General features: G+C 33.6%; 1 protein-coding gene across 1 annotated transcript in view; it reads left to right on the forward strand.

Moving 5' to 3' along the window:
• Positions 1 to 333: 333 nt before the first annotated feature.
• The window catches only part of LOC143062698 (obscurin-like protein 1), a 198,541-nt gene continuing 185,152 nt past the window's right edge, over positions 334 to 13,722 (forward strand). Inside the window, exons 1-4 of the mRNA XM_076234448.1 lie at positions 334 to 399; positions 3,912 to 3,984; positions 5,309 to 5,489; positions 10,188 to 10,493. Of these exons, the coding sequence (XP_076090563.1) occupies positions 3,961 to 3,984; positions 5,309 to 5,489; positions 10,188 to 10,493 (511 nt within the window). The 5' untranslated portion in view covers positions 334 to 399; positions 3,912 to 3,960. The remainder of the gene's footprint in view (positions 400 to 3,911; positions 3,985 to 5,308; positions 5,490 to 10,187; positions 10,494 to 13,722) is intronic.

Genomic DNA, 13,722 nt, shown 5'->3' on the forward strand with positions numbered 1-13,722 from the left:
AAATCCCAGCTGCACACCTGTACCCAAAATCCCATGTTGAGACCCCCCCGTGTGATGTAACAATACTTTTATCACATGGCCAAGTGGTACATGGCCGAAACGACCAAGGCCTAATCATCCAAGGCCGAGATGGCTCCATGGCCGAAATGTCTTGTTTTCTCTTTTAGTTACTGACAACATCTTCCTTTTTTCATTTAAGATAGCAATAAATAATTTAGGTAACGTTAGTTATCACGGAGACACATTAGTCATCAGATATGTGCAAGATGACTACACGGGAAATTTGGAAGAAGGTTACGTGTAAGTACCACTTCGGTACGAGTTGATATAAGAGTACGACCTTGTAAAATTGGGTACGAGTTGTCAAAATTGAAACACAGCAAAAAAGCTTTGAAAGAGGTAAACATTTATAGCGGGGATTCGTCCATTTTATGTTTCAAATGCATATTTAAATCATGTATATCTCATCTTTGTCTTCTTTTCTTATCTCCTATGCTTTGTAGAAACAAGACATGACATCTTCAAAGATTTAATTTTTCTACTTTCACTTTAACAGAAATTTGGGAAAACCACAGGAGTTTGAAATCCTATCAATAACGGGGTAAAAATATTCCAAACTCGACTATCACAGTACTTTTATACATAGCGCATCCCAGGTTACATGTTATATATACATTGTTGGGTTTATGTTTAGACGAGTTGTACGAATACACCATGTACACAGCCATGTATCATCATCACTGATGGTGATCCCATGGATAAATCTGTTGTAGAGTTGTCACTGGCTCAGACGTACTTATAAATATAATTATTTTCTGTGACTGTATCTTACATTAATTGGTAGGATCCTTTACTATAGATAATTTAGCTGATCTGTAAGAATAACATCTTCATGCCTTATACATGTTATATATCATGTACTGAAGTACAACGCTAGATTAAAACTGACGTGGAAAGGTAACACCCAGCCACTAAAAGCTTCACTTTTTATGAAGCCCAGGTGGTCATGTGGTCTAGTGGGACGGCTGCAGTGCAGGCGATTTGGTGTCACGATATCTCAGTAGCATGTGTTCGAATCCCGGCGAGGGAAGAACAAAAAATTTGCGAAAGCAAATTTACAGATCTAACATTGTTGGGTTGATGTTTAGACGAGTTGTATATATATATACATGTACACATGCTTAAAAAACATGTGTCTCATGTCTATCTCTAGATTCACCTTCCGTGACAAGGTAACACTACGACTATTGAAGTTATATTTTAATATAGCGGATGTGGTCGAGTGGTCTAGAGCGCTGGACATGAGGCTTTAGAAGCGATTGGTGCTGTAGTGTATCAAAGGTGTGAGTTCGAATCCCGCTGAGGGACGGACAAAAATTTGTCAGTAGAAAATCTAACTCTAACACTGTTTGGTGTAATTTTCAGACTTATATATATATACAACTCGTCTAAACATCAACCCAACAATGTTAGATCTGTAAATTTGCTTTCGCAAATTTTTGGTTCTTCCCTCGCCGGGATTCGAACCCATGCTACTGTGATATCGTGACACCAAATCGCCTGCACTGCAGCCGTCCCGCTAGACCACATGACCACCTGGGCTCTCAAAAAAAGAGCTTTCGGTGGGCATGTGTTACCTTTCCACGTCAGTTTTAATCTAGCGGCGTACTACAGTACATGATATATAAGGCATGAAGATGTTATTGTTACAGATCAGCTAAATTATCTATAGTAAAGGATCCTACAAATTAATGTAAGATACAGTCACAGAAAATAATTATATTCATAAGTACGTCTGAGTCAGTGACAACCCTACAACAGATGTATCCATCGGATCGCCATCAATGATGGTGATACATGGCTGTGTACATAATGTATATACAACTCGTCTAAACATCAACCCAACAATGTTAGATCTGTAAATTTGCTTTCACAAATTTTGGTTCTTCCCTCGCCGGGATTCGAACCCATGCTACTGTGATATCGTGACACCAAATCGCCTGCACTGCAGCCGTCCCGCTAGACCACACGACCACCTGGGCTCTCAAAAAAAGAGCTTTCGGTGGGCATGTGTTACCTTTCCACGTCAGTTTTAATCTAGCGGCGTATTACAGTACATGATATATAAGGCATGAAGATGTTATTGTTACAGATCAGCTAAATTATCTATAGTAAAGGATCCTACAAATTAATGTAAGATACAGTCACAGAAAATAATTATATTCATAAGTACGTCTGAGTCAGTGACAACCCTACAACAGATGTATCCATCGGATCGCCATCAATGATGGTGATACATGGCTGTGTACATAATGTATATACAACTCGTCTAAACATCAACCCAACAATGTTAGATCTGTAAATTTGCTTTCGCAAATTTTGGTTCTTCCCTCGCTGGGATTCGAACCCATGCTACTGTGATATCGTGACACCAAATCGCCTGCACTGCAGCCGTCCCGCTAGACCACACGACCACCTGGGCTCTCAAAAAAAGAGCTTTCGGTGGGCATGTGTTACCTTATATATATATATATGTGAAAGCAAATTTACAGATCTAACATTGTTGGGTTGATGTTTAGACAAGTTGTTTATATATATATATATATATATATATTTATATATATATATATATATCTATAGCTGTATTAAAAGTATAGTTCTTTCATCCTGAAACACAAATGCAGATGCAATACTGTCATCTGTATAGAAAGTCCCTGTTTTAATCAACTGTTAGTGTTAATATAAATAATACCATTTCAGAATTGTTTTTTTGCACACAGCAGTCATCTATAGTTCACTGTATGGCCTTCAACAATGAGCAAAGCCCATACCGTATAGTCAGCTATAAAAGGCCCCGCATGATAATGTAATACAATTCTAACGAGAAAACTAAAGGCCTTATTTCTATAAAAAAATGAACGAAAAACATATAACACATTTAAACAAAATAATGACAACCACTTAATTACCATGATTACAGGCATCTGACTTGGGACAGGTACATACATACATAATGTGACAGGGTTAACATGTAATTGGGATCCCATCCCTCCCCTAACCCGGGATAGTGGTATAACAGTACAACATAAGAACGAACTATAAAAATCAGTTGAAAAAGGCTTAATTCATCAGATGGACAAAAATACAAGTGGAGGCCGTATCATTAGAGCCCCCTGCACCACAGTAAGGGTTACATGTGAATACAATAAAAGGACCTAGGTTAAAGTCATGATAGTGGAGAGGTACCCATGCACAAAACATTTTTTTTGACAATACAACATCATCAATATTAAAAGATTATTTTAACAATCTGTTGTGAAGCAGTGTATCAACTAATGAATACCTGAGGCACTAATGTACACTGTGTATCGTCATTTAGGGTCACAACAGATTGTAAAAATAATCTTTTAACATTGATGATGTAGTTTTGTAAAAAAAATATGCTTAAACATATTTTGTATTGAAAGTATTTAATTAGCATGTTGCAGAAATACTTTCTGTGAATGAACATGATGAATGATTAGTTCAATTAAAATTTTTCTATGAGGATATATAGTAAAGCATATCATTTCCATTCCTTGGATTCTGTTTGCCTGGTGTAATTGCAATAAGGTACACTATACACCATATACACCGTGCACATTAGTGCCTCAGGTATTCATTTTGTGTTGAAAAAGCGAGACATGGCAAATTAGCGATCCTACATTCGGTTGGCGACGGCATCCACAAATATTCACTCTGTGGTTAAAGATTTTGGAATTTTAATTTAACTTTCTCAAACTATCCTGGATTTGTACCAAATTTGAGCAACTACATGGAGTTCCATGTTACTATATTAGAAGACTGATTTTTTAGATAAAATTATTCTTTGAAATGAAATATTGGTTGATGTGAATTTTCTTATTTTAAAGGTGAATTGAGTATGGTCCTGAAGACAGAGCAGTTGTTGGGGAGACAGAAATGAGAAACATCTTCTTATGGCTGGTAATTTTCTTAAACAAAATATAAATAATACAAAAATTGTTTAATTGTATATACATGTTATAATTATACATTTTTTATATTCATGATATTACAAAGTGTATTAAAATGTATTATTTTAACGTGAATAGTAACAGAATGTTTGTCACATCATGTTTGTAGTTGCAATGTAAATAAAATTGAGAATGGAGATGGGTCTTCTATACAGTGATAAAATCCCGCACACAGAGGCGTTCTTGAACTTCTTCAGCTGGCCCCTAAACAAAAATGTGTACTAGACCGTGATAATGGACGTAATGCTCAACTCTGAGTTTTATTTCCATTATTAGACAACAGCTTGATTGATTATTTATAGGACTTTAATATATATATATTCTAACATCGTTAGGTTGATTTTCTAGGCACTTTATATATATATATATGAACATGTGGTTCAAAATCAACTTTACAGTTGTTTTTGGGTTTAACATAAATTGTCAAATTGAGTGGTTTATTAAGTTTTCTTATACTTTTGATTTAATTAATCATGAAACTCACAGGGAAATGTATAAAAATGTTAATTTTTTTTTTATTTCCAACTTATAAAACATAAACATATGACATAAAATTGAGAATGGAAATGGGGAATGTGTCAAAGAGACAACAACCCGCCCAAATAAAAAATAACAGCGGAGGGTCACCAACAGGTCTTCAATGTAGCGAGAAATTCCCGCACCCGGAGGCGTCCTTCAGCTGGCCCCTAAACAAATATATACTAGTCCAGTGATAATGAACGCCATACTAATTTCCAAATTGTACACAAGAAACTAAAATTAAAATAATACAAGACTAACAAAGGCCAGAGGCTCCTGACTTGGGACAGGCGCAAAAATGACATACATTTACTGTACATACAATATGATATATGTGTGATATTATAAATGCTTTATAATTGGAAATATTTGACATTTTCTACAGAACAGATCAAAAGAAAAAGTTCCAAAAATATTAGAATTAGTAAAACGAGATATGGATAATTATGAATGAAAGATAATAATAAACAGATAGATGTATAGGAGTTGAAAATAAAGAGGAAGAAAAGATGGAAAAAACAACAAACACAACCATTTGACAACCAAAAAAAAAAAAAAAAAATGTATAAGTTCATTTGAAGTTGGTTAGAATACTGAAATGAAAAGATACAGGAGTGATTTGCATGCGCATCAGCCAACACCTTCAAGTTAGCTTTAACATTACAAGGGTAAACAATTCAGGGAACATGGTCATGTCTTAAAACTTTCCTATTAATATGATTAATATCACATGTATTATATATCCTATTTTGAAGGTCATCAAAGCTGTGTCAGCCTTTAATTTAACTTGTCCACATCCCGGACAATGGAACTACACAGCTGAAGCCAAAAATTGTTCTATTACAAACTATATCTGTTTGTTGGCTGACATTGTCGCAGATGTAGAGCTGGAAATTACTGAAGATTGTAGACCAGGACCACGGAGAGAAAGGAAGGGTAATTAGATTATATCTTGGTACAGTATAACCTGTGTAATCCGACACACTGGGGGACCAGAAAAAAATGCTGGATAATACAGGATGTCGGAATGCTCAGGTTTTTTTTGCAAGGATATATGTAAATTTTGGAAATGTGTCAGTTAATGCAGGATTTTGGAATACTCAGGTGTCGGATAAGGCAGGTTACACTGTATATATAATTTATGAATAGCAACACAGCAAAAAGTTGAAAAGCTATGTTTATCTTAAAATGCCTACATAAAATTAAAACTTTCAGTAGGTTCTTACATCTACATACAACTTTTGGTTTCTGGTGGAGAGTTGTCTCATTGGCAATCATACCACATCTTATTTTTGGCATACCTGCCCTAAGGGCCAAATGAGTTTTTCTCATCACTTGGGTCCATCGTCTGTCGTTTTTATCATCATCCATCAATGTCTGTCAGCGTCTGTTAACTTTTACAAATATCTTCTTATCTGAAACTACTTGGCCAATTGGAACCAACCTTGGTCACAATCATCATAAGGGTATCTAGTTAAAAGAATGATCCAGACTGCTGACCAACACCGCTGACATAATTAAAAATAGAACATAGGGGTAAAATGCAATGATTGACTATTTTCTTGAATTTGTTCAAGGTAAGGAAAACTTATAAGGGCAAAAATGTTCAGAATGACGAGATCTACTTAAGTTCTATTGACATGATTGACATCAAAACTATCAGACAGGAGATAATGCCCTTAAATGATGAATGAAGCAATTTTTATGGACTGCAAAAAATTATTGTTTAATGCTATCATGTTGTCTGAGGCTGCATTATCGTCTGAAGACACATTTGGTTTCCAAACAATAACTTAGTTTAAGTGACTGGATCTCTATGAAATTTTTCCAGGATGTTCAATACTATAACAGGAAGGTTGAGTTTGATTTTGGGGCTCATGCAGGGTCAGAATTAACTTTTGAAGGCCAGTAGCTAGCTGGGCTACTATTTTTGAGAATAACTTAGCTCAGAAAAGTTAGTAGCCCACTTTACTTCATTATCACTGGTGTAGCCCACACAGGGGGCTGAATTTGCTAAGGGGGTTTGGGCCCCCACCCCTCAAGGTAATTTTGAAATTTTAGACTCAAAACTCTGAATTCTGAGCATACCTGTAAATGTAAATTTTGTCTTATATTTTGTTTTTGACTTCAATCAAATATAGTATAAAAAAATCATTTACAAAATGGGAATCATTATGCTCTGTACATGTGTACCATGTGTTTTTTTTAAATATCTTTTTAAGACAACTAAAGAATTCTCTGTCCTTGAATACATGTAAATGCTAGATGAAATATAAAATTTTATTTCTATAATAATCTAATTTTTTAATATCTTGGTCGATTTTGTTTACGTAAATACAGATTTCAATGGGTTTCAAGTCTATGCTGATATTCAGGTTTGATTTAAATGGTGAAAAGGTAAAACACACTGCCTGTTTTTCTAAGACTGAATATATTGGTTCAGAGTTTTTATGCCCCCGCTGTAGGGCATTAAGTTTTACACCTTGGCTGTCTGTATATACAAACAAACATACGTTCAGGTATTTCACATCCAATTTTTTATGGAAATATTCTTTATAAAGCACAAAGGTGTCAGTATTCACCTCAGAAACTTACCAAACCTTTGAATAGACTTATTTTAAAGAAGGGATATAATTACGATGCTGTTGTCAAGTCATTAAAGATTGCATATTTTGGCGTTAATATTGAGTCACTGATAGGGTCTTTGCATCGGAACTAAACACATTTATTCTAAAAACAGTTGTTGGCATGACATGGGTTATGTTCTTCTCATATATATGTTATGATGGTATGATACTAAACCCCTAACGGGAAGGATTGTGCCTGATGTTCATATGATGAAATCATAATCTTTCAATCAGTTTAATTGAAGTCTGGAGCTGGCATGTCAGTTAACTGCTAGTAGTCTGTTGTTATTTATGTATTATTGTCATTTTGTTTATTTTCTTTGGTTACATCTTCTGACATCAGACTCGGACTTCTCTTGAACTGAATTTTAATGTGCGTATTGTTATGCGTTTACTTTTCTACATTGGTTAGAGGTATAGGGGGAGAGTTGAGATCTCACAAACATGTTTAACCCCGCCACATTTTTGCGCCTGTCCCAAGTCAGGAGCCTCTAGCCTTTGTTAGTCTTGTATTATTTTAAATTTAGTTTCTTGTGTACAATTTGGAAATTAGTATGGCATTCATTGTCACTGGACTAGTATATATTTGTTTAGGGGCCAGCTGAAGGACGCCTCTGGGCGCTACATTGAAGACCTGTTGGTGACCCTCTGCTGTTGTTTTTATTTGGTCGGGTTGTTGTCTCTTTGACACATTCCCCATTTCCATTCTCTATTTTATTTGTACGTATTTATATCCCAAATGTGGTTTCTGTCTCTAACTATAGTTTTACTCATCCAAATATTATGAAACTTGTACACAATGCTTATTACAACATAACATGGATCAAATTTGAATTTCGATGGCATCACTTTAATAGTTCATGAGTTATGCCACTTTATAAATGGAAAAATTGCTGAATTGTTAGTTTTCGTTCCCTAACTTTAGTTTGACTCAATCAGATGTTATGAAACATATACACAATGCTTATTAGCACGAAACACAGATCAAGTTTGAACTTTGATTTTATCACTTAAACTGTTCTAGAGTTTTGCCGCTTCATAAATAGAAAAATTGCTATATTAAAGTTTTTTGAAACTTAGCTTATTACCACAAAATACAGATCAAGTTTAAATTTTGATGGTGTCACTATAACCATTCTAGCATGTCTAGAGTTATGCCCCTTTACAAATGGAAAAATTGCTGAATTTTTTAGTTTCTGTTCTTTAACTTTAGTTAGCTTAAATCAAATGTTATAAAACTTATATACACAATTCTTATTTCCACAAAATACGGATCAAGTTTAAATTTCAGGGTCACTTTTATTGTTCTAGAGGTATGTCCATTTACAAATAGAAACATTGCTGAATTTTTTGTTTCTGTTTTCTAATTAAAGTTTGCCTCAACTAACTTTATAAAAAACTTATACACCATTCTTATTACTACAAAACTCAGATCAAGTACAAATTTGGGTAATGTCACTTTTACTATTCTTCAGTTATGCCCCTTGCTGTACCTTTGATAACTATTGCCATTTAGGTACTTTCCGTTTTGAATTTTCCTCTGAGTTCAGTATTTTTGTGATTTTACTTTTTATCACTTTATATGATATGCAAGCAGGGGCATCATCTGTGTCCCTTGGACACATTCCCCATTTATTTACTCATATACAGAGAAAAACATTGAAAAGAATGGTAGCTAATTTGATAAAAAAAAGTTTTTCAAATGAAAAGGATAGGCAGAAAGTTTTCTAAAGGAATGAATTATATACTTAATGATCAGACTAAGTCTAAGAATCCAACTAAAACCTATCCAACATCATGACATCAGATAAGCTCTAAAATCCCAAAATTTAAATGAATACTGTCATTACTTTGAAGCCCTCAACAATTTGAAACAAAAAAACAAAATTACTTTAAAATCATATCAACAAATACATGTATTCTACACATAAATTGTGTTTACTCAAGTGTTGATTTTAACCTACATACCTTTCAGATAATACAGCACCAGTTTCCCTAACACAATGGACTATACACAGGCAAAATTTGCTCAGGTGAATTTCATTTTCAAATGAATCTGTCATGAAAGGAGTAGGTCCGGTAAGACCCCTTTTTGGCCCCAAAATATAACATTTTTACAAAATTGTTAAAATGTAAACTTTTAGTTATTTATTGGACAGTTGAATGCTTCTGCTACATAAATATGGGCTGTTTTTGACAATACAATGCACATATATCGGGTTAAATTACTGAAATCTTCAAAATTCTATCATTTTAGTTAAATTTTAGACGGTTTCCTTGTAAAACGAAAGTGGCCGCATTCATGTTCATCCTTAAGATTGAAGTGTAAGTTGCATTTTATGATAATACATAACATATATAAAGGTTGTGGATGAACACGGATGCGGCCACTTTCATTTTTGACAAAAACCATCTGAAAAGTGACGTTTTTTGGCATATTTGAGAGATTTTTCATATTTGAGCTTGAATCGGATCGTTTTTAATGACTAAATCAGTTATAATCTTTCACTTATACTAATTAAATCAAGTGAAATAGACACTTAAGTCTTTAAAAAGTGGTCAAAATCTTTCGTCAGATGAAACTGAAATTTGAGGCCAAAATGAGTCCTTACTGGACCTACTCCTTTACGTTAAAAAAATTCACATGAGATTCACCCCAAACGAGCTTATACATGAAACTCACGTGAAAATTATAATCTGAATTTCATGTGAATTTAAATTCACATGAAACTCCTGTTAAATATTTCACATGAATTTCACATGAACTAAATTTCAAAATTAAGATGTTATTGGAATTACATTTTTATGTTATTTTCATGTGAAAAATAAATCATGTGATTTTCACAAGAGTTTCATATGAAGCTCAGATAAACTGATTTCACATACATTTGTATACATAAGTTTCAAGTCTAAGCTCATTTGAGGTGAAATTCATATGAATTGCCTGTGTATGCCAATGCGCTATGTTAAACAAACTTTACACAACACAGTTTATCTATTTTTTTAGGGTTCAAGACAGAGCTAAACAAAGGAAACTTTAATAGGAAAAATTGCTCTTCTAAACATTTCCAGCCATTTAAATTTTCATCATTGAAAAACAGCAGATGTGTATTTGAGAAGTCTAACTGCTCAGAGGAAGGACAAGTTTCATCAGATAATGGTACCTCAATAAGAGATGTGAGATGTAGATGTAATTACCTCAAAGGATATGCCTTTTTAGCCAATACCAGCAATCTGTGTTCTTGTATTCCATCAGAGGAAGATTGTACATGTTTTAAGAAGTCTTGTAGTGATACAGAGATTTTGTCACCAGGTGAATAAATAAGAAATCATTAAATTCCAATGTACAAGTCAAGTGATTGATACCATTTCTCTACCAGTCTTAATAATGTAGAATCATTTCTGTAACTTTGTTAACCATTTACTTTACATGTTGAACTCAGTTGGTATTGTAGGGTATGAATTGCAGATTTAAGGTTTTGCAGCCTTCTAGAAAAATATTAGACCTAAAATAATTTAACTTCTAATGATGCTCATTTAACAAAACCTGCATTTGAATTGTCTCATTGTTATTGGCAAGCAATGCACATGATGCATCAAGTAAGTCTCAAAATCCCTACACATACTTAAACAAAGCAACAAAGAAACAGAACAACACTTTGTTTCCTGTTTTTCATCTGCAACATCGAGCAAAGTCTTAAGTTTCAATATATATTCCTGATCAAGCGTCTGAAAATGGTCATATTTTCCAGTCAAGGCCGAAACATAAATAGCATGATGTCTTCAGCGTATTTAACCGAAGACACATTTGTTTCCCCACAATAACTTTAGTTTAAATGAATTAATCTCTATGAAATATACCAGTAGGTTAAATACCTATGATACCACAAATAATAATTGGGATCAATTTTTGGGGTTATGGTAGCAACAACAGTTTAGAGGAGTTAGGGGCCCAAACAAGCATTTTTGTAGTTATTGGACAATAATTTGTGTGTTAGTGTATGGATCTTTCTGAAATTGTACTACAAGGTTCCAAAACTCAAATGGGAGCATTGGATTGAGTTTGAAGTAATATTGCCCTGAACGTTCAGGATTATGGGGCATAAAAGGGGCCAAAAACAAGCATTTGTCTAGTTTCCAGACAATAACTTGTGTTTAAGTGTATTGATCTTTCTAAAATTGTGCATCAAGATTCCATACCATATAGGAAAGGATGGGGTTGAGTTAGGGTGTCACTACTCCAAGGGGGGGGGGGACTTTCAAAAAGAAATTTTTTTGTTTTTTTGGTGTTTTTTATCTTCAAAATTTTTGAAATTTCATTTTTTTTTAAAAGAAGAACAGTTTTGCGCTATAGGACAGTATTGTGCAATAGGACAGTATTGTGCAACAGCACAGTATTGTGCAACAGCACAGTATTGTGCAATAACACAGTTATGTTTAATATAATATCACAGTATTGCACAATAGAAAGAATTCTTCAAATTAGTCCATATTAAGGTTTGAAGGGTCCAAAATTAAACTTTGTTTGATTTCAACTAAAATTATTTTTTGGTGAGTCTTTTTATATGCTGAATCTAACCACGTTTTTAGATTTTGGATATAAGACCATTTTAGGTAAATTAGATGTCAAATTTCAAGTTTTTAAGATCTTTGACCACATTTATTTTGTGTCAGAAACCTATATTAAAATTTGATCCCAATCAAAATTCAAACAGTATCAAGCTTGAATATTGTGTCCAAACTTGCCCCCACTGTTCAGGATTTGACCTCCGCAGTCATATCAGGCTAAATTCGGGTAAGCATTTGAAAAAAAAAAATTGTAATCCCTTTTCTGTAATAAAATTTTCGCTCCAGTTTAATATGATAATCCTGAAGGCTGTAATACTCCTATAAACCATATATATGCTTCTGTTAAATATTGGCTTCATTACTTAATTACTTTTCAGCAAAGACTATCATCGATTTTGTTAATAAGATTAAAACTGAATTTAATCTAATTTGGGCAGAAAGAATATTTTTTCATGAATTTATTCATACTTTAGTATTGTCGCAAAACTTTTTTTTAAATTGAAATAAACACGTCTGAGAAATTTACCATTTAGAGTCTTTGAAATCATTTCAATTTCACACAGTTGTATTCCATAAAACTTTTCTTGAAAGTTTTTAGAAAACAGTAAGCAAATTCTTGATGTAAAAAGTAAAATCACAAAATTCTTGAAAAACTTTGAATTTGTTCACAAGGAAATTCTTTAATTTGATGTATTTTTTTTTTTGCTAATATTTACTGTCAAATTCACAGTTGACCTGTAACTAAAGAGTGAGCTGCCATGTTGACTTGCTGAAATCTACAAATGTGGGAATAATAACAACAACTTCATTTTGATGCTATATTATTCAAATTTAGGGTGTTCATGTAACTGAGATTCAGCTTTGAAGTTTTTATACGACCGCAAAAATTTTAATTTTTTGGTTGTATATTGCTATCACGTTGGTGTCGTCGTCTGCGTCGTTGTCTGCGTCGTCGTCATCGTCGTCCCAATACTTTTAGTTTTTCGCACTCTAACTTTAGTAAAAGTGAATAGAAATCAATGAAATTTTAACACAAGGTTTATGACCACAAAAGGAAGGTTGGGATTGATTTTGGGAGTTTTGGTCCCAACATTTTAGGAATTAGGTGGCCAAAAAGGGCCCAAATAAGCATTTTCTTGGTTTTCGCACTATAACTTTAGTTTAAGTGAATAGAAATCTATGAAATTTTGACACAAGGTTTATGACCACAAAAGGACGGTTGGGATTGATTTTGGGAGTTTTGGTTCCAACAGTTTAGGAATTAAGGGCCAAAAAAGGGCCCAAACAAGCATTATTCTTGGTTTTCGCACAATAACTTTAGTATAAGTAAATAGAAATCAATGAAATTTAAACACAAGGTTTATGACCACAAAAGGAAGGTTGGGATTGATTTTTGGAGTTTTGGTCCTAACAGTTTATGAATTAGGGGCCAAAAAGGGGCCCAAATAAGCATTATTCTTGGTTTTTGCACCATAACTTTAGTATAAGTAAATAGAAATCTATGAAATTTAAACACAAGGTTTATGACCATAAAAGGAAGGTTGGGTTAGATTTTGGGAGTTTTGGTCCAAACAGTTTAGGAATAAGGGGCCCAAAGGGTCCAAAATTGAACTTTGTGTGATTTCATCAAAAATTGAATAATTGGGGTTCTTTGATATGCCGAATCTAACTATGTATGTAGATTCTTAATTTTTGGTCCCATTTTCAAATTGGTCTACATTAAGGTCCAAAGGGTCCAAAATTAAACTTAGTTTGATTTTAACAAAAATTGAATCCTTGGGGTTCTTTGATATGCTGAATTTAAAAATGTACTTAGATTTTTAATTATTGGCCTAGTTTTCAAGTTGGTCCAAATGGGGGTCCAAAATTAAACTTTGTTTGATTTCATCAAAAATTGAATAAATGGGTTCTTTGATATGCCAAATCTAACTGTGTATGTAGATTCTTAATTTTTGGTCCAGTTTTCAAATTGA

This window comes from Mytilus galloprovincialis, chromosome 2, assembly GCF_965363235.1.
Source record: "Mytilus galloprovincialis chromosome 2, xbMytGall1.hap1.1, whole genome shotgun sequence".
NCBI classification, from domain to species: Eukaryota; Metazoa; Mollusca; class Bivalvia; order Mytilida; family Mytilidae; genus Mytilus; species Mytilus galloprovincialis.